Source organism: Callithrix jacchus, chromosome 7 (assembly GCF_049354715.1).
Source record: "Callithrix jacchus isolate 240 chromosome 7, calJac240_pri, whole genome shotgun sequence".
In the NCBI taxonomy this organism is placed as follows: Eukaryota; Metazoa; Chordata; class Mammalia; order Primates; family Cebidae; genus Callithrix; species Callithrix jacchus.
This window is the reverse complement of record NC_133508.1, coordinates 122,547,584-122,569,412: the sequence shown is the minus strand read 5'-3', so window position 1 is coordinate 122,569,412 and position 21,829 is coordinate 122,547,584. Positions and strand designations below refer to the sequence as shown.

Sequence of the window (21,829 nt, the reverse complement as noted above, 5' to 3'; positions counted from 1 at the left end):
TCATTTACTTTTTTCCTTGTTTTCACCTTTCAAAATGTTGTATTTGTCCAATAATCTTTAAGAATATTTCTACATCTCATTTTCTCAATTATGATTATTTTGCTGCTGTTGGGTCCCAATATTACTTATCACACTATCTGTCGGCAAATGTGAAAGGTAGCTTTGGAGATAAATTACAACATCCATTCCCTTTATCTCTTTCTGAAGTGGGACCAAGTTTAAAGCTGTGACCACATACTCAGAGGTGACTCACCATTATAGAGTTCCAAAAACAACAACAACAAAAAGCAATTAGGAGCTAAATGAAAAGTGCTGACTCTATTACAGTTTTTGTATGTTTTCTAATCACTCATTTCTTTTTTATCCACACCCTGGCAAACAATAAGAACTCAACAAAGTTCAGCTACTAGCAATTGTATTATCAATAGCAGTAACAATACCGTTAGGTGTGAAGATCATTTTTTTTTTTTTGAGATGGAGTCTTGCTCTATCACCCAGGCTGGAGTACAGTGGTGCAATCTTAGCTCACTGCAACCTCTGCCTTCCTGGTTCAAGCAGTTCTCCTGCCTCAGCCTCCCAAGTGGCTGGGATTACAGGTACGCACCACCACTCCCAGCTAATTTTTGTGTTTTTTTTTTTTAAGTAGAGATGGGGTTTCCCCATGTTGACCAGCTGGTGTTGAATTCCTGACCTCAAATGATCCACCTGTCTCAGCCTCCCAAAGCGCTGGGATGACAGGCATGAGCCACCACATCAGGCCAGATCATATTAATTTGAATAGTGTAAATTAGTGGTTCTCAAACTTGAATGTACCCAAGAAACACACACAGTACACATTTAAAATGTACTTCCCATTCCTGGGGTTCACTGCAAGAAATTCTGATTCATTAAGACTGGGGACCATGGCATGATTCTGATGCCATAGTCATAGACCACTCTGTGAGAAAATTGGCTTTGTCTGGAATTCAGCAGATATCAGTTCCTAAATGAGGGCAGGGAGAGAAAATCTATTCCTAAAGTAAATTGTTATGTGCTTGGACAGAAAATGTCACCTAAAATCATTCAGAATAATAGTGTATTGAATAAAACACCTGCACTTGAGAGAAACAGCTCTCATGTAAAGGAAAACCAGGCATAACTCCCCTAGATTACTCAAATCCAAGTGCTTATGAAATGCTAACTTTTCTCTAAATACTATGTCTTTAAAAAGAAATGCCTACAGAATGAAAGATTTTCATTTATCATTTTCCATATAGTACCTTTCTCTCTGTTAACATATGTTTGTTAAAATACAATGTGTCTGGAGTGAGTTCTTATGCTCATTCTCATTAGGCACACTGTCCCTGAGACATACAGAAAAGTCTGCCTTCCTTCCCAGCTCTGAAGTCCTGTGGCTTGAAAACAAACATGATACTAAATTCTCTAAGAAGGAAATAGTGGCAGGAGGAAGGAAACCTAGATCTCTGTTTGGGGAAGAAGTTTGTCTGGTTCCATCCCTGAAGCTTGATAGAATTTGAGGAGGGTCTCTGGAGAGCAACCAAAGCTGATGAAAGTTGGAAGTTCGGTGACTGGTGTGGATTGCACAGAAGGATAATGTACAGTGTGGACTGCCCACTCTTCTCTTCATTGAAGGCTGACCTCTAAGTGAGTGTGTCTTTTAAAGGAAATTGCATCAGAAGACTTTTGGAGGGTTTTCAGAGTTATGGAAATGCTGAAAGATGGACAGACTCTAAAGGAAAGACAACTTTAACTTTAAAAAAAAAAAATCAGTTTTATTGACCGGGCCTGGTAGCTCATACCTATAATCCAGCACTTTGAAGGCTGAGATGGGCAGATCATGAAGTCAGGAGTTCAAGACCAGCCTGGCCAATATGGTGAAACCCTGTCTCTACTAAAAATACAAAAATTAGCCAGGCATGGTGGCGTGCACTTGTAGTCCCGCTACTCTAGAGGCTGAAGCAAGAGAATCACTTGAACCCATGAGCCAGAGATTGCTGTGAGCCAACATCATGCCACTGCACTCCAGCCTGGGCGACAGAGTGAGACTACGTCACAAAAAAAAAGTTTTATTGTGACATAATTTCCATACAATAAAATTCACAATTTCCAGTGCATGCAGTAGTGTTAAGTCCAATATTAGAGGTTTAACTTTTCATATTTGAATCTTTTACAAGATGCATTTGTAATAGCGTGATAATTTAAAAACATGTTTTTAGAACTGTTTGACATTGTATAATCACACCTCACCTCATAAAAGCATCTTACAAAGATAAAGTACAACAAAATAACATAACTAGAAATAGAAGTGAAAGATGATGTAAAAGAATACGGATTTTTTTTTTTTTTTTTTTTTGAGACGGAGTTTCGCTCTTGTTACCCAGGCTGGAGTGTAATGGCATGATCTCAGCTCACTGCAACCTCCACCTCCTGGGTTCAGGCAATTCTCCTGCCTCAGCCTCCTGAGTAGCTGGGATTACAGGCACGCCCCACCATGCCCAGCTAATTTTTTGTATTTTTAGGAGACACGGGGTTTCACCATTTTGACCAGGATGGTCTCGATCTCTTGACCTGGTGATCCACCCACCTCGGCCTCCTAAAGTGCTGGAATTACAGGCTTGAGCCACCGCGCCTGGCCCAAGAATACAGATTTTAAATGGAGCTGAGTTAGAGCATACACACCATCTACTGATCATGTGGTTTTTGTCCTTCATTCTGTTGATGCAATACATCATGTTTCTTAATTTATCTATGTTGAAACATCATTACACCTCTGGGATAAATCCCATTTGATCATGGTGTAATATCTTTTTGATTTGCTGTTGGATTTGGTTTGCTAGTATTTTGTTGAGGAGTTTTATGTCTGTTCATCAGGGATATTGGCCTATAGTTGTTGTTGTTGTTGTTTTTTTGGTGTGTCCTTGTCTAGTTTTGGTATCACGGTAATCCTGGCCTCATAAAATGAGTTAGGAAGAATTCCCTCCTTTTATTTGGATCCACTTTCTTTTCTTCTTGGTTAGTCTAGCAATTTTTTCAATTTTATTTTTTCAAAAAAATATTTATTGATCCTTACTATTGTTTTTTAACTCTCTATTACATTTAATTCTGTTTTGATCTTAATTCTTTCTTTCCTTCTGCTAGTTTTGTGTTTGGTTTGGTCTTTTCCAGTTCCTTGAGGTGCAACATTGGTTATTTGAAATCTTTTCACTTTTTTAATGTAAGCATTTATTGCTATAAAATTCCCTTGTAACAATGCTTTTTCTGTATCCCATAGGTTTTGGTAAGTTGTGTTTCCATTTTCACTTGTTTCTGGACATTGTTTTCTTTTTTTTGAGACAGTTTCGCTCTTGTTACCCAGGCTGGAGTGCGATGGTGCGTCTCAGCTCACCGCAACCTCCGCCTCCTGGGTTCAGGCAATTCTCCTGCCTCAGCCTCCCAAGTAGCTGGGATTACAGGTACGCGCCACCGTGCCCAGCTAAGTTTTTTGTATTTTTAGTAGAGACGGGGTTTCACCATGTTGACCAGGTTGGTCTCGACCTCTTTACCTCGTGATCCACCCACCTCGGCCTCCCAAAGTGCTGGGATTACAGGCGTGAGCCACCGCGCCCAGCCTGGACATTTTCTTTCTTAATTTCTTCATTGACCCTGTAGTCATTCAGGAGTGTGTTGTTTAATTTCCATGTATTTATAGTTTCCAACATTTCTCTTATTACTGATTTCTTGTTTTATTCCATTATGGTCTATAAAGAGATTTTGATTTTTTAACATTTTTTTGATACTTATTTGGGGCCTAATGTCTATCCTAAAGAATGTTCTTCATGTGCTGATAAGAAGAATGTGTATTCTGCAGCTGTTGGATGAAATGTTCTGGAAATGTTTAGTCCATTTGGTCTAAAGTTCAGTTTAAATTTAACGTTTCTTTGTTGACTTTGTCTTTTGCTGAGAGTGGAGTGTTAAAGTCCCCAGCTATTATTATATTGGAGTCTGTCTCCCCCTATAGATCTAATGACATTTGCTATTTAATTTTAATTTTATTTCATTTTTGCAGAGTCTCACTTTGTCACCCAGGCTGGAGTACAAGTGACACAATCTTGGCTCACTGCAACCTCTGCCTCTCAGGCTTATGCCATCCTCCCACTTCAGCCTTCCAAGTAGCTAAGACTACAGGCATGCACCACCATGTCCAGCTAAGTTTTCTATTTTGGGTAGAGATGGGGTTTCACCATGCTGCCTAGGCTGGTCTTGAACTCCTGAGCTCAAGTGATCTAACCATCTCAGCCTACCAACGTGCTGGGATTACATGTGTGAGCCACCATGCCCAGCCAACATTTGCTTTTTATATCTGGGTGCTTCAGTGTTGGGTGCATATATATTTAGAACTGCTATATCCTCTTGCTAAATGGATCCCTTTATTAGGACATAATAACCTTGTTTCTTTTTACTATTTTTCATTAAAAATCTGTTTTATCTGATAATAAATATATCTACTCCTGCTTCCTTTTGGTTTCTGTTTGTGTAGAATATTTTTTCTGTTCCTTTACTTTCAGTCCATATTTGTCTTTTTATAGGTGAAGTAAGTTTCACTAGGCAGCATATAGGTAGGTCATGAGTTTTTTAATCTACTCAGCCACTCTTTATCTTCAAAAAATTTAAGCCATGTACATTCAAGGTTATTATTGATATATGAGTACTTATTCCTGTTATTTAATGGTTTCTGAATGTTTTGTATATCCTTTATTCTTTTCCTTCTCTCTTACTGTTTATCATTGTAGTCTGGTGGGTTTCTGTGGTGGTAATATTTGAATCCTTTCTCTTCCTCATTCATGTGTTTGCTCTACCAGTAAGTTTTATACTTTTGTGTGCTTTCATGATGGAAGGTATTGTTCTTTCATTTCCAGGAATGGGACTTCCTTAAGAATTTCTTGTAGGGCTGGTCTCTTGATGATGAATTCCCTCAGTTTTTGGTTGTTTGGGAAACTCCTAATTTGTCCATCATTTATGAAGAATAATTTTACCAGCTATAGTACCCTTAATTGGCAATTTTTTTCTTTCAACACTTTGAATATATCATCCCATTTTCTTCTGGAGTGTAAGGATTCAGATTAGAAATCTGCTGTTAGTCTGATGGGGACTTCTTTGTGTCTAGATGCTATAGTAATCCATTCTTGCATTGCTATAAAGAACTATCTAAGACTAGGTAGTGTATAAAGAAAAGAGGTTTAATTGACCCACAGTTCTGCAGGCTATACAGGAGGCATGGCTGGAAGCCCTCAGGAAACTTATAATTATGGCGGAAGGGGAAGGAAGCACCTTCTTCACATAGTGAAGCAAGAGGGAAAGAGAGAGAAGGGGGAAGTGCCACACACTTTTAAACCATTAGATCTTGTGAGAAATCACAATCATGAGAACAGTAAAGGGGAAATCTGCCCCCATGATCAAATCACCTCCCTCTTGGTCCCTCCCCCAACATCAGGAATTACAGTTTAACACGAGATTTGGGTTGGGGACACAGAGCCAAACCCTATCAGATGCTTTTCTCTTGCTATTTTTAGAATTCCCTTTGTCTTAGACTTTTGACACTGTAATAGTTAGTTTTCATACTGCTTTAAAGAACTGTCTGAGACTGGGTAATTTATAAAGGAAAGAGGTTTAATTGACTCACAGTTCTGTATGGCTAGGAAGGCCTCAGAAAACTTAGAATCATGTTGGAAAGCAAAGGCGAAGCAAGGCACCTTCTTCACAAGGTGGCAGGAAAGAGAATGAATGCAAGAGGAACTATCAAACACGTATCAAACTATCAGATCTCGTGAGAACTCACTGTCATGAGAACAGCATGGGGTGGAACCACCCCCATGATCCAATTACCTTCACCCCCTTGACACATGGAGATTATAATTCAAGATGAGTTTTGGGTGTGGACCCAAAGACCAACTATATCAGTTTGACTATAATATGCTGTGGAAAAGATCTTTTGAGGTTGCATCTATTTGAGAATCTTTGGAAGTGTCCTTTGGAACTTGTCAACATGTTCCTTTGGAACACTTCCAGAGTTTCTTTGGAAGTGTCTTATTTCCTTGCTTTTTTGTGTTTCTGTGTCCTTTCATTAGTATCTGTGCATCTGATGTAAGAATCATTTCCTCTAATTTTTTAGATTGAGTTTCATAGGGAAAACATTCTTCCTGTAAATAGATCTACGGTGTTGGTTGGTTAGGGCACTTTTGCTTTTATTCTGGGCATATATAGTGGTGTAGTCTACATAGGATTTCTTTGGCTATAAACATCAGTTATGTCTATGATTTCCTCGGGGCACAGGCTGCAGTTGTTAGTGGAGGTTACACTGAGATTTTCCTGGAGATAGGAAACCAGATGGGCCAGTCCTCAGGACCTGCTGTTGGCAGCAGCAGACCAAGCATGCCTGTTCTTGGGTCCCAGGGTGGCCTATGTGGGCACCAGTGTTAGCAAGTCCAGACGGGCTGATTTTTGGGCCTCCAGGCAGCTTGCTTGGGTGCTGATTATGGCAGCAGTGTGCCAGATGAGTGGATGAGTCCTCAGGTTTCCCATGGGCACTCACTGATATTAGCAGTGGCTGCAATGGGCTGGGCAGGCCAATACCCAATCCTCCAGGTAGTGCATGCAGAAGATTGCCAGCAGTGGTGGTGGTGGCAGGCCTCTCCTCAGGTCCCGGAGGATTGCCCAGATGCCAGCAGTGGTAGACATGGTGAGGTGATCCCCCAGTTTCCAGACAGCATGCTTGGGTTTCAGCAGCAGGTTTTCTGGACCTGTTGTTAGGCCCTCTGATGGTATACATGTACACCTGGGTCAAGCAATGGGGAGGGGCAATCCCTACACCCCCAGGCAATTTGCTTGGGCACTGGGGGAGGACAGGGTCCCAGGCCAGGCAGGCCTATTCTCAGGATTCCCTGGGGGGCCCATGGGCCCAGGCTGTGGTGAACAAGACAGAGCAATTCCTAAGCCTCAGGCAGCATGCTCAGGTGGCTATGGCAATGGTGGCTGCCTGTCCTCAGGACACATACTAGTGTGAGGTAGCCCTTCTACTATGGGGTCAAGGTTTTCTGTCAGTGACAGTGGCCCGAGGAAGTCAGGTTTCATGCTCTGGGAAACACTTGCTTTAGCTCCCTTTGTCAGAGGGTCAGCCTCCCCAGTGTGTAAGACAATGTGTGGGCTAGAGTGCTGGAGACGCTGCCACTCTACCAGGTCCAACCTGCATTGCACCCTGAAGCCTTCTGTCAGTGGGGTTCCTGGGATGTGAAGAGGCAGGGGTTGCACAGGCACAATGCAGTCTGGTGGGAAGTGGGCTCTCTAACTGGCTCTTTACTGTCCAGGATTAAGTGGGTACATAGGACCCAGAGTGAGCTCCCTCTCTGGAGCAATGCTGCCACACAGACCCCAGGAATACCAGTCTCAGAGTCCTTGGGGGATGAGAGACTGTGTTATGACTAGGATTTTGGGAGTCAGCGTGGGAACATGGACCACTGGGAATCTCTCACTTACCCTTTTCTCTCACTAGGGACCCTCTCTGGGCTCCCAGGTGATCCCAGCCAGGCTGTCTACCTTGCCTCCCTCTCCTTCAGTATCTCAGGTGTTTTCTGTCACTTCTCTGCTAAATTCCAGCATTCTCTCTTAGATGTCTATTCAAAGTATGATTATCTACTTGCTATTTTGGTTCTTCTTTGTTGAGGGACAGGTATCCAGGGCCATCTTAAAGCCCCTCTCAGGCAGTGTTCATTTTGAACTAGTCTGTGAAAAGACTATAAAACATGAAAATATGCTATCAGTTTTAGAATGTTATCCATAGCTATATTGGCTCAGCCTTAAAAAGACCTCCAGGGCTTGATGCTGGTATATTGTCAGGCTCTCAATACACTATTGATGGATGGATAAATAAATGAATGATTTTAGATATGCAGTAGCAATGAAAAGTATACTTGGGCATCATATGTTGTATATCTCAGCAGACTGTAATCAGTTGTTTTTCATATTGCTTTAGCTGTGATATGTTTAGATAGATACATTATGTATATTATATATATATGAAAGATCAATTATGAGTGACCCAAAAATGTGCTTTGAATATTCCCTAAACATCTCTAACTACCTTTTATATGCCTTTGCTTCAGAGTTTGGCCAATAAGTTCTAAATTGTTCCATGAAACAACATAGCCCAGGATTTTTTTTAAAACATAATTACCGTAATACAAAGAAAGCATGAGTAAGAAGCAAGAGAATGGAGTGGGCTTTCAGTCCTTTAGATGAGAAAATTCCCAGAAATGTTGGGAACTGCCGGAAATGCCTGGTTGTTAATGCAACTTGCCATGCAGATTCTCTTGGGCTGAAAGCCAGACAGTTCCCACTCTGTTTTGTGACAGCTCCACCCTGGAGAGCAAGGCCAGTTTCTCCAACCAACAGCTGTGTAACAGACCATGACGGCGTGGCCACGAAGATTCTCAGAGCCATTTCCTCTCTATGGCTGTGTGCCTTCTTCATTAAGGAGTTAACTATGATAAAAGTGAGGTTGGCTCTCGTTTTACTCTTTTGTAGCATATCCTTCATGTGCTTGTCCTGCCTTAAATGAGAGATTTTCATCTCCTGAAGGCATCTCTTTCCCTTTCCCACCTCACACTGCCATTGTGCCTAGCCCAAAGGGGGCGCTCCGTAAAAGATTGTTGAACAGAACTGACCACCAATTGATCCAATCATAATCATCACTCAGATTAGTTTACATAGTGGAATCATTTCTTTGGCAAAATTCAGAAAGGGCATTAAGAACAGCAACTTGACTTCTCAGATCTTTCCCCAAAATCCTGTAGAACTCATTTGTATAATTCAGAGTTGAGTCTGGGGCCTCTCAGGATATCCAGTAATCTGCACTTACGGAAAGCAATTTGTGGTGACATGTGGAGGGTTTAGGTGTGTATCCTTTCCATTCTGGCTTGGGGCACAGCGAGAAGCAGAAATTACAGTCCCTGTGGTTGGAAGAACACTACATACAGCACTGGAGCAGTACCACCTCCTCCATGCTTTTTTAGGAAAAAATGTTGGAATACAGAACTAAACAGCCAACAGCTGCATTCTCGGGATATTTGAAATGGTGCTCATCTTTTAACAAAGCCTCTGTGCATCCACAAAGGGGAAGCAAAACCTGTTCCTTGGCCTCACTGTTGCTCAGTCCTCAGGAGTCCGAGCTCTTTGAGGTGATGCTCTGCCAGGCACAGCCTCACAATGTGAGCGCATCCTCACAGTGCCCATTAGGGTATAAGAAGGGAAAGGTATTCGAGAACAAGACAGCCTTCCTGCATCTTTCTCTGCATGTTTCCCGCTGAATGGCCAGCGCCCTGCCTTGTGTACCTATGTGTCTCCTGAACCCAGCTACAAATAAATGGTAAGCTTATTCAGACCGTAACAACATACAAGAGAAAGGAAAATAATCACTCTGACAGGAAAGGAGAAACCTGTTCTTTGTCCCAAAAGACAAAATCTCTTTGTGTTTTTAATAAGCACCTTTAGCTTTTTCAGGGAGGAAAGCATATTTCTTGTTTGTTATCTGCAGTTACCACTCCACAAATCCCTTTCATTTAGAAAGGCGATGCCTGACATACCTTTTGTATTTTTTTTCAGTTAAGCAGAACCACTCACTGCTCCAAATGGGGCCTGTTCATTATTAAAAGTCATTTCTTTGGGCATATTCTTAGATCTGTCTTAAAATTATAACTGTGGAGTCTTGATAAATTAATTGAAAAGCTTCTTCTAAGGTGGCTTTGTTGGTTTTAAGACATTTAAGAGTAACTCTCAGAATTTAGCAGTGAATTACTCCATATATTCTCAGCATTAAATTATTTTCCCGGTAAAGATATTATAATTTCTTTCCTCCCAGTAATGAAAAATTGAAACTGTCTTCAAATAGGACTGGCCCTTATACTAGTAAATTTAGGAAAGTCCCCACCAGAAGCTTTAAATGATAAAAATAATGCTCAGAAAAGGAAAAACCATTAAAAAGTGAAGCAAAACAGTGATTAGAATTTCAAATAGATGCCAGTAACTGAAGAACAATTCAAATAGGAACCAAGTAGGGGAGAGGATTGTTCACGCAAGGAGGTGAGGTTGGGGGACAGGGCAGAGGATGGAAACAACTGAAGTCAACTGGACAGGCCCGTCACTCCAGTGACCCGTGGTACTTCCTGAGATGGGCACAACCTTGGAGATTTTAGTTTGTTTCCTCACTGGTAAACAAGAAGTCAGCACTGATAACAATCCCTGAGAACGCTTCCTCTGGAATGTACGACATTCCATGCTTCTGCTTTGTAGTCACCACCGGACATGCATGAGTCATGCTGAGAGGTGGGGGATTGGCTCAGACTGCTGTGGATCCAATGAATAGAGTCAGGCCTAGGAAATGTGGTCTTGTCATGCTTCTCTTTCAACTCATCTGGTACTAAGAGACATGGGTGATTTCTTTATCTGTCGATAAAGAGTACAATGAAGCATCTGCAGACCACAAATTAGACTGGGAAACCTACTGGCAGTTATCTGGTGATTATGGGTGGTGGGAGCACTTAGCCCGAATGTATGGGCCAAAATATGCTACACACAGTTCTCCCAATTGCTTAGAAAAGCAAGTCAATGGAAGTAATCGATTTTCTAGGTTTTGTTTTGTTTGTGTCTAGGTTGACCAGGTAGCAGTGGTTGTGCATACACGTTGTAAGGATCTCTGAGATCCTCAAATCACTGGGGTCCTACTTAGTAAATCTTTGGCTCAAAGAACAGTGGTCTGGAAGAAATCCTGAACTTTTCAGGTAAACTAAATTTGTGTGACGGGATGACCGTCCAGTTCTGACTGCAAACATGAGCCGACTAGCCATCTTGGTCAACCCTCAACAGCACATAATAAACAGAGATCCAGACATAGTGGAATCCCATTCCCTGCATCTGGAAAAAAGCACATTTGTGAGACTGACCAAAAGCGATTGTCTATAAACTTCAGAAATCCTAACTGCCACTTTGCATATTGAGGCAGCCCCACTCTGCTATGAAGAAGTCAATCTGTCCATTGGGTTTCTGGACTGTTTTACTAAATTGGGGTCACAACCTGACAGAGGCTTATGTGTTCAGTTTGATATACACAAAGGTTTCTCTTTTCTCTCTTTCTTTGAATGCCCTTAGGTGCTGCGTACTCTGTAGGTAATTCCAGGTCTACCCCGTTGTCTTACTTTGTCATCCGTAGTCATTTGAGTTAGGACCAGAGTGTAGTACCCTTCTGTATGGCTTTGAAAAACAGACAAACCTTGGCCTTGTTGCTTTTAGCCATATTTTTTCACATTAAAGATAATGAATTGTATTTCTATTTCTAAACATAGACCATACTTTGTTTCTCTGAGAGAATTCAATTGTTTACCCATGTGATTGACCACACAGCTCATCACAGTGCCCTCCTGAGGTTCTTCATAGCCTTTGAAAAGGTGAAAGGAATGAAGAAATCAACCAGTGGTTGCAAACATATTTTGGTCACCTGCTATATGCCAAGTGACTTGCAAGATACAAAGAGTGAAGTGAACTGACATTTATTACACATTTAATATCTGATGGAAACTTGTGCTAAACATTTTATGTACGTGATCTGTTTGTTTTGTATTTTAAATAATTTTCAGAGTTAGCCTATGGAGGATAGGTATAGCATTCCCATCTCATTTTACTGCTGAGGGAATTGAGGCTCAGAGGGCATATGTGAGGTTCCCAAAGTCACACAATTAGCATGTGGCTGAGCAAGGCTTCAGACCCAGACCTTTCTGACTATAAAGCCCAGACTCTGTCCACCTCATAAGGCCTGGACCTGCATTCAAGGAGCCAGCAGTGTGGTTGGAGAGAGAGAAACTGCACAAAAACTCATAGTAAAATTTGTCCTTATTCTGAAAATTTGGGAACTTTATAGCAATTCTCTCTCTAGGGGATCTAGGCAGAAGGGATGCTAAGCCTGCAGCACCACTAGATTACATGTTAACCTAGGCCTTAGAAAGAAGGAAGCTGAAGAAGTAATTGTGAGAATATGGTAAGTCTAGTCTTTTGTGGTTTTTAAGACTAAGGATTGGACTCCAACACAGATTATCTGTGGCCCAGGCTGGAGTGCAGTGGCACTATCTTGGCTCGCTGCAACCTCTACGATCTTCCCACCTCAGCCTCCTGAGGAGTGGGACAGATGTGTGCCACCATACCCAGCTAATTTTTTTGTTGCCCAGGCTAGTCTCAAACTTCTGGGCTCAAACGATCCACTTGCCTTAGGCTCCCAAAGTGCTGGGATTACAGGCATGAGCCACCACACTCAGCCAGGTTACGAATGAGGTTAAAGTCTGCCAGAATAATAGACAGGACTGCAGACTGTAATCTTGAACCTCGTTTGTCTGGTCATGCTGTCATAAAATACTAGTATCTTACTAAGACTTTATTACTGTACCTAATCTATACATTATCTTCATTTAACTTTCACAATGAGTCTATGAAAGACTCGTTATTCCAACTTTATAGGTGAAGAAACCACGAAGTGGGGAAAAAGCCTAATTTACGCATTTAATAAAGGCTAGAACTCACACTCAAACTCAAATCTGGCTCCAGAGCTCAGGGTCTTCATCTGTTCCCTTGTACACAGTAATAAATGGAAGCTGCTATTATTATGTTTTGGAAGCAGCCAGAAAGAAAATCTGCATAAGAAGGACTAAATTGCAATTCATAACAAAAGAGCTACTTGGGTCTGGGTTTTTTTCTCTCAAGCTTCTTCATATTATTTCTGGGCATATCCATTTCATAAAGCAGGTTAAATTGAATATGTTGTTAAGTTTCTTAGAAAAGTTAATCTTTAGAAGTGTCTAAAACTTCTTAATTGCCCACATGTTGGATTAGATCTAAGGTTTCTAATCAGGGCTTTAAAGACGGACTCACTCCACAGGTGATCCCCTCTATGGACCTATCCCTTCAAGGAACAATTCAAATTCAAAAGTGCAAGAGAGATATCCAGTTCTTTACCTATACCAGACCATACCAGGTCACAATAGGACTACATGTAAGAAAAGAATTAATGGCGCTGCCAGAGAATGAATTAGTAAGTGCCAAGTGAATGTGAAAAAGTAGGTGTTATGTAGTTTATAGGAGGTAGTTTGCTGCTGCAGGAGTTGAGAAAGAGCAAAGTGAAATGATTACGAAACATTTTGAGTTGTACAGATCTGGGTTTGAATGGCCTTGAGCAAGTTATTTGATCTCTCTCAGTCCAGTTTCTTCATCTATAAAATGGGAATTTCGAGATTAGATAATAAATGTAAAATGTTTGGTGTGGTGCCCTGCTAGTCCTTATTGTAATATAATTATCTAATTTTCTGTCGGTGTCCTCCACTAAACTGTAATCTCTTGGAAAACTGAGTCTGTGTCCTGTTCATCTGTGTCTCAGCCTTTCATACAGTGCTTAAGCTCATCCCCATTCCTGATGTTCCTTCCATGTGAAGGGTATTCCATTATGGGATGGCTCTTGGCCTCTCTCCATCCTTGACATATTCCACACTAGAAGTGAAGGATTTACCTGAAGAGCTTACTGTGAAGAGCTTACTGTGTGCCACTCTTAGGAATGAATTTTCTACAGGAAGCATGCGGTCTCTCTTCTGCTCTTCATACCATAAATCTTACTATCCAGTGCCCCGTGACTGAGTGGGAATGTATGCCTAGTAATATGAAGCACATTTCCATACAAACACTGAAAAGTAAAAGTAGATGGGACTGTAAAGGTAGATAAGAACCAGATTGTGGAAAAGATTATGTTATACCTTCCTTGCATGACATTTCAACCGATTCCTTAAAAATGTGTGGATATTGATAAACAGTAGAAAGCGTGTACATGACTAAGCCCCAGATAATATTTGTTTGTCTGTATTGTTTTGTTGTTTAAGGGGAAGAGTGTTATTTTGTGAGAGTTTTGATAATGTTGAGGAGGAAGGATGAGGTATCCAAATTTTAAATTTTGTGCAGAGTTCATTTTGTGTTGTTTTTTATTTTATGCTAAGATACTAATAAGCTCATCATTTGAAGAACAGACCTGCCAAGCAGGTTTTTTTTTTTCCTCCAGTTGTGGTCCAGGGACCCTCTGCCTCAAAATTATCTGTAGTGCTTTCAAAATGCAAAATTCTTGTGCCTCACCCAGAATCTGCCAAACCAGCATTCCCTAAGGGTAAAGCCTGGGAATATTATTTTCTCATCTCCCAAAATGAGTTTTATGTTCATTGTATTAAGGACATCACCTGCCAATGAACAGATGAATTCAGCTGAAAAGTATATGGAAGGGCAGGCCAGGCACAGTGGCTCATGCCTGTAATCCCAGCACTTTGGAAGGCCAAGGCAGGTGGATCACCTGAGGTTGGGACTTCAAGACCAGCCTGATCAACATAGAGAAACCACATCTCTACTAAAAATAGAAAATTAGCCGGATGTGGTGGCACATGTCTGTAATACCAGCTACTTGGTGGGGTCGGGGGCTGAGGCAGAATCGCTTGAACCTGGAAGGCAGAGTTTGCAGTGAGCTGAGATTGTGCCATTGCACTCGAGCCTGGATGACAGGAGTGAAACTCTGTCTCCCAGAAAACTATATAGAAGAGCAAAGTGCGTGTGTGTACATGCATGTATGTGTGTGTGCATGTGTGATGTTATTGCTAAATGAGATTCAGATTTATTGACTATTCTGATTACTGGTATGGTGGTTCTTTCCTATAGAGAAGGCAGCCCTGCTCACTCAGCCAAAGATATCAAAACTCCTGTTGGTCCTAACATGTAGCCATTTTGCATCTTATTGATAGGTCTTATGAACAAAGACTAGAAAAATAATAGACAGTTTTAAAACCTTAAAAAAGAGAGAGGGAGAGAGACAAACACATACTTTTAAAGAACAACAAAAACCCTTGCAATTCTTCCAAAGACATAGCCTAATCAAGTTTTCCTTGTCTGGTTCTAAGTGACTGGAGGTAATAGATGGGAGCTTGAACAGAGGAACAGCCTAAAGTATCAGTTACAAGCTTGTATCCTACCACACTGCCCTCCTTCTGTTTGAAAGTATGGGGAGATACTCTGCTTAGGCCTGCTTTGTTTTTCTTTATAGATCATGCAACAGATGAGTGACCACCGCTATGACAAACTCACTGTGCCTGATGATACAGCAGCAAACTGTTTATATCTAAATATCCCCAGCAAAGGGCACGTCTTGCTGCACCGAACCCCAGAAGAGTATCCAGAAAGTGCAAAGGTAAAAAACCATTCCTTCTGGCCACCACAGCTGGGTCAGCCTCCCTGGGGATTCTTTCATAATGGAGTGACCAATAGGAGCCTCTTTTTCCTCTAAACATATCAAACCATTAAGAAAAGAAAGGGTAATACCATTTAGGGCACAAGGAAAATGTATTTAACTCACTTTTCTCATTCATGTCATTGCTCACTAATGCATGCCTAGTAATTGAGATGATCACACCGAATTTTCAAAGCCTTTCAAATAAATACTCAGATTTTCAAATAAGTACTCACCCAAGTCTATGCTACAGCTCTGATTAAATGTACTTTCCCACCCTCAGATACTCATTAAGCATAAAGACCTACAATTAGATGGTCAACAGTATCATTATTCTCTGACAGATCTGAGCTGCCCCTCAGATAGGGCCATTTGTTTCCTTTTTCCTTTCTTTTTTTTGTTTTTTTTTTTTTGAGACAGGATCTTACTCTGTTACCCAGGCTGGAGTGCAGTGACATGATCTTGGCTCACTGCAACCCCAGTTCCAGGGCTCAAGAGATCTCCCACCTCAGCCTTCTCAGTAGCTGGGACTATATGCGTACACCACCACACATGGCTAATTTTTGTATTTTTAATAGAGATGGGGTTTGACTATATTGCCCAAGCTAGTCTCAAACTCATGAGCTCAAGCAATCTGCCTGCCTCAGCCTCCCAAAGTGCTGGGATGACAGGCATGAGTCACCATGCCCAGTCCTCTTTTTGAGACAGGATCATGCTCTTTGCCAGGCTGGAATACAGTGGCATAATCACAGCTCACTGTAGCCTCTCAAATTCCTGGGCTCAATCAATCCTTCTACCTCAGCCTCCCGAGCAGCTGCAACTACGAGCATGCACCATTACACCGGGCTAATTTTTTATTTTTTGTAGAGACAAGGTCTCCCTATGTTGCCCAAGCTAGTCTCCTGGAAGTGAGCTCAAAGTATCCTCCCACCTCAGCCTCCCAAAGTGCTGGGATTACAGCCCTGAGCCACCACACCTGGCCATTTGTTAATTTAGGTAAAGGAGTATGAATGACGCAGAATGGTGGGTGTTCATTGTCAGGGTTGCAGAAAGAAGAACTGCACGTGCAAGGTAACAAAAAGCTCTTCATTGACAAGATAGAGCAGGAAGAAATATGGTACACTTAGAATCAGCCAACTTGTCCCTCCAGGAGTCTCTGCACTTGTGTTCCAGTGAGGGACCTGTCTCTGGGTCTGGAATCCTTTCCTAGTCTAGAAAATCTCCCTTGTTTTTCAGAGTATTCTGCCAATTTCACCCATATACTTGAGCAATTTCAATTTTACCCTAGCAAGCAAACATAACAGTGCTAATCCATAGATTCTTCAAATATCCACATCTTGTAGGCACTCAGCATCTCATCTCTGCCAGAGGAACAAGGTATTTATACTATGCATTATAGAAGAGTGTTTCATAATCATTGGTTTCTTTTTTTTTGGTGTTAAGCTTTACAAATATTAGAAAATATTTTATACTACCTTTTAAATATGCAATATTATATAATTACTACATTCACCCTCCAATCACAGTCTGAGCAAATTTTATCCTTCTGAGCAGATAAAAAGAAAAGGGTGTGAAGACACAGATAATTTTTTCTATTTCCATGGCTGAAACTGTGAACCTGAGGAATATAGAGGACTCCTGACCCAGGACTGGGCTTACCCAGCTCTTAGATGAGTAATGGATCTCATACTTTAATGCACATCAGAGTTGCTAAAAATGCAAGTTACTGGACCCCCACCCTAGAATCTGCAATTTTAACAAACGCCCAGTCACAGAACTCACTTTGAGAAATACAGGTCTGAATCATTCATCTCTCTTTAGCCACATTGATCATCTGACCCACCAGATGATTATTCACTGCCCCCTGATTCAGCCATGTGTCTCTCAAAAATAACAATTATATTAATAATATCCCTGTTTACCGAGGGATATTGGTAAACAGGCAGGCAGTGCCTGGCAGGGTGCCAGGCATGCCAGGTGTATTATCTTATTCAGTCCTGTAACAGCCCATATGGGGGCAGCATTACTATTCCAGCATTACAGAGAAATAAACTGAGGCTCAGAGGGAATGTCACTTCACTGAAATGATTCTTTAAGTAGTAGATTGACAGAACTGGGTTTGGGTCCCTACTCTGGCTTCAACACTCTTAATTAACCACTGTGCTGAATTTTAAAAACCACAATGCTTCCTAAAGCAGCACAGTAGATTGTAATTAGTAAGTATACTTTCAAGTGATTTTGTTTTTAAAAATATGCTTTGTTTGATCATCACAGAAAAATCTGTGATTTTATAGATTCAAAGTTTTGACACACGCTTTGTTAGTGTCAAAACATGCTAATAAAATTCATACCTATAATTTAAAAGCAGTTTAACCTGAAATACTTATATTATATCTTGTCAAATTTTTTTAGTGGTGTTGCTAAGAAAATAAACCTAAAGTATAGCTGAGAGGTTTTTAAAGTGTGAAGAGAAGGCCTGGTGTGGTGGCTCATGCCTGTAATCCCAGCACTTTGGGAGGCCAAGGTAGGATGATCACTTGAGCCCAGGAACTCAAGACCAGCCCTGACAACATAGTGAGACCCCGTCTCTACAGAAAATAAAAAATAAAAATGAGACAGTCATGGTGGTGTGTGTCTGTTGTTTGTCCGAAGTACTTAAGAGGCTGAGGTGGGAGGATCGCTTGAGCCTGGGAAGTTGAGGCTACAGTGAGCCATGGTCGTGCCACCGTACACCAACCTGGGTGACAGAGCAAGACCCTGTCTCCAAAAATATATAAATAAAAATAAAGTGTGAAGAGAGAGTAATACTCAGACTGAACACATGGCTACCGACTTCCACACACCACTTACTCTAGCAGTGACAATGGCAGAGTAAAGGCATCTGTAGCCAAACCACATTTCTGACACATCTTTGGCCTTGAGGTTAAAGCACAGAGCTAGTGGTTAACCAGTTGCCACCAGCTCTGTGGGGATGACCGTGGGCATGGGTGTGGTTGAGATTACATGTGTGTCTTGGGATTAAATGAATGAAAAGCCTAGATGCAAAAATCAAATTGATTCTCCACTTCTGAGGATGGTAAAACAGGCAGAAACATAATCCTTCTTTGCTTCCTTTCCCTTGATTCCCACTGTAGGTCTATGAGAAACTGAAGGACCATATGCTGATCCCCGTGAGCATTTCTGAACTGGAAAAGGTGGACGGGCTGCTCACCTGCTGCTCAGTTTTAATTAACAAGAAGGTAGACTCCTGAGCTGCAGAGTCACCCTGGTAGCCAGCAAGACTGCACAGGCAAGGCTGATGACTCTGTGCCCACTCCCGTTGTTTTCCTTGACAATCTACTGTGCCACTGTGCTACTAACTCTTGTTTACAAAATTTGATTCTAAGTTGAATTGCTTCATTCAGTACCCCCACCCTTCCTCCCCTCACGGTGGTACCCAAGCTGCGGATTTGCTAAATGAATTAAGCAATCTAGAAGATATAGAGCTAATGAATTATCAAATGTGATTAAGCATAGTAAGGAAACACTCATTTAGTGTTTGTATTATTGGTGTGAAAATTGTTTAGTTGCCAATATATTCTGAAGAATGTCTTCTTGATCAGTCAGATAAGCGCGGTTTTTTTCCCCTCTATATCATGAATCATGTTGGGTTCCTGTGAAATTCCCTGGTCCAGCAATCCTCCTTTCTTTTTTACTCCTGAATTCTGAAAACTTTTTATCCAGTTAGTTACTTTTGCCTTTCTCTCTTCTATCACAGCCACCTGGACCTTGGGTAAAACCCAAGGTCCTTCCTTCTGGCTCCCTTCCTGCAGGTCCACCCTGTCTGCCATCGGTCTCTTCTGCCTCTGACTACATCTGCCACTAACAGCCCTCCCCCAACCCCCGCCAGGTGAAGACAGGCTCCTCAGAACTGTGACCAAAATCAGAGCTGCCATCTGAGGCAGCGTTAACTACACACAGGCATATCCCAACAGGGTTTGCCCCAGAGATCTAAATTCCAGAAGTAGGGCACCACACCTAGGAAGGTAAATCTATTATCAGAAGGTTGCTAAGAGATTAAAGATCAGAAGCTTGGAAACATCCCATGGCTACAATGTCTTAGAAAATCTTTAAGTCACATACCATGAATTTTTGCTTCATTACTGACCATATATGACCTTGGAGGAACTCCTTTTTTTTTTTTTTTTTCCCTTCAAGTCATTTCTGTTTCCACCTACCCTGACTCACCCTATTTCCAGTCTTCTACCCCTTGTAGTTATCCTGGTCTAGCAAAGTCATTTCTTTCAAAAGAGAAATCATGTCTAAAAATGACTACTGGTAGTCTAGTATGAGGCAGAGTAAACAGCTCCTCATCAATGAACATGTTCAGGAAGCCATGGCCTTGACGCTTGCAACCAACCCCAGACAATGGACAATTCTACTTGGAAATACCATGAATATTTACTGTGGAATCCAATTTAAATTTCTTTCTTCTCTAGCCTTTAAATTACACAACTTTCAACTGACACGGGTCTCTTACAAAGAACAATGCGGCACTGAAGGAAGAGATGATTCCTTTACTCAAAACTGCAGGAATCAGCCTATTACAGGTTGGGGAAACGGTACTTTCCAAGGAATGGTAACTGATCCAGGCACGTTATCACACTTCCTAGTCATCTCCACCTTTCCTGTATTGCCTGTGGCTTGTTTAAGAATCAGAGAGATTAAGAAATATCACTTCCAGTCTTGCTCTGCTCACCTCTATGTTGGCAGGGAAATATTCCTTATGTTGGTGACCTGAAGAGAATTACTTTCATTCATTTCCCCCGTAGCAAATGGAAGTGAGAAACCTCTGAGAAAATGGAAATGTCCTTAATTAACCATTATCTTTCTTATTTGAGGATTTTATGCCAGAAATTTGCAAAAGCTTTTTCTCCTCCTTCTCTTCCTTGTTGCTTAACTTTTTAATTCATACCACATGCAAATATCCAATTATGTACATCCTGTGAACAAACCACATCTTGGTCACTGTCATATTTTGAACCATCTCATCAGGGATGAATAATATCTTTTTACCAGAGAGAGAATCAATGTTAGCCACATGCCCAAGTTAACAAAGAAAAAATGTTCTCAGCAGTTAAGGTTGCCCTTTGGGTTTAAATCTGGCCCTACCTTGGCAAAAGCAAAAATTCTCCCTGTGAGAGCTCAACATAATCAAAAACAACCGTAGGAAAAATGGCCCAATCAGCCAGTTCAGGCTTACTGGCATATAATTTTTAATATCTTTACTTCTATCATCCCAAATCAAAGAACTCTTCTCTATTATGTTTAACCAATTGCAAGCGAATAGATTTTTCTTTGTAACAATTAGTTCTGTTTTGCACTTTTCCTTTCTTTTGCTTCTTTCCGTCTTGCCTCCTCTTTGTCTGGAGAAATCACTTAGACTCTGGGTGCCTCTTCTACAGTGCATTCTGCTCTGCTATGTTACATGCTAGGCTGGCTTCTTTGGCTCCCTGTGTAACTGATGATGTGAAAACCTAAATTCCTTGCAGCATACTGCTTCTTTCACATTCTAATTAGCATAATGTTATTTTTGCAAAGGAAATATACTATCACATACGTTTTCCTCTTGTCCATTGTGATAGACAACAATGGATCTAGCAAAGATCACTAACAGAAACTGATTTTTGACATTAAAAGACAAGAGAAATTATATTTAAGTAAAAGTTAAGTCAGAATTACTTGGGTGATATGCTTCAATTTAGTTAAAGAATGATACATAGAAAATACATTATTTAGCATTATTTCTTCAGCTATAATGAATTGCTATAGAAGTCAGGCACATATTTCTAATGTGTATTGATTGGTCTTTTCAGCTGCTGTGAACAGATTACTAAGACCATCTCCTCATCTCTAAGGGAGAAAAATAGTCTGTAGATGAATAATGTAAGGTAAAGAGTTGCATGTCAGTCTCTGTAATTATTTACCCTTTAACATTCTCCAGAACTCAGACATGATTTCAACATGGTGTCAAGATTTGTGCATTTTATTTTCCTGACCACCTCATTCCAGCCAAGGTATGGTTATTCACCCTGTGCCAAAACCAATCATGCCTTTCACGGCCCTTTAGTTCTAGAAGTTCTGCACTGATTTTTAGTCTCTTGCTGTCTCAATCTTACATGTATACCAATCACAATGGAATAAAGTGTGAGTTGTACTGTGATCAACAGCGTATGTCTCTTTTCTTTGCAATAGAAACTGCCATGGGGAGTGAAGTCATCATTTCTTTGCTGTCAGTCATGGGATATTTTCTCTCTTATCCTTTAGGCTATGAACTTAGAAAAATATTGTACCTATAAATCAATTGCCATCAAAGCTTGGATTAAAATAATGTTTGGAGTGATGCTTCATACTTCAGGCACTTCACAAGTATTAAGTGCACAGTGAGTCAGGAGAGCTTGCGTTCCTGGTGCTTCTCCTCAGACGGTGCCCCTTCCTCCCTTTTACTGCTAACCACAGTCAGCACATAGT

At 41.1% G+C, this 21,829-nt stretch overlaps 1 protein-coding gene across 7 annotated transcripts in view; it reads left to right on the top strand.

Annotated features, from left to right (window-relative positions):
* DDAH1 (dimethylarginine dimethylaminohydrolase 1) overlaps positions 1 to 21,521 on the top strand; it is a 275,942-nt gene extending 254,421 nt beyond the window's left edge. For all 7 annotated transcript variants that reach the window (XM_054236493.2, XM_078332352.1, XM_078332351.1 and 4 more), the window contains 2 exons: positions 15,137 to 15,280; positions 18,454 to 21,521. In XM_054236493.2, coding sequence (XP_054092468.1) covers positions 15,137 to 15,280; positions 18,454 to 18,570 — 261 coding nt within the window. In that variant the 3' untranslated portion in view covers positions 18,571 to 21,521. The remainder of the gene's footprint in view (positions 1 to 15,136; positions 15,281 to 18,453) is intronic.
* Positions 21,522 to 21,829: the final 308 nt, after the last annotated feature.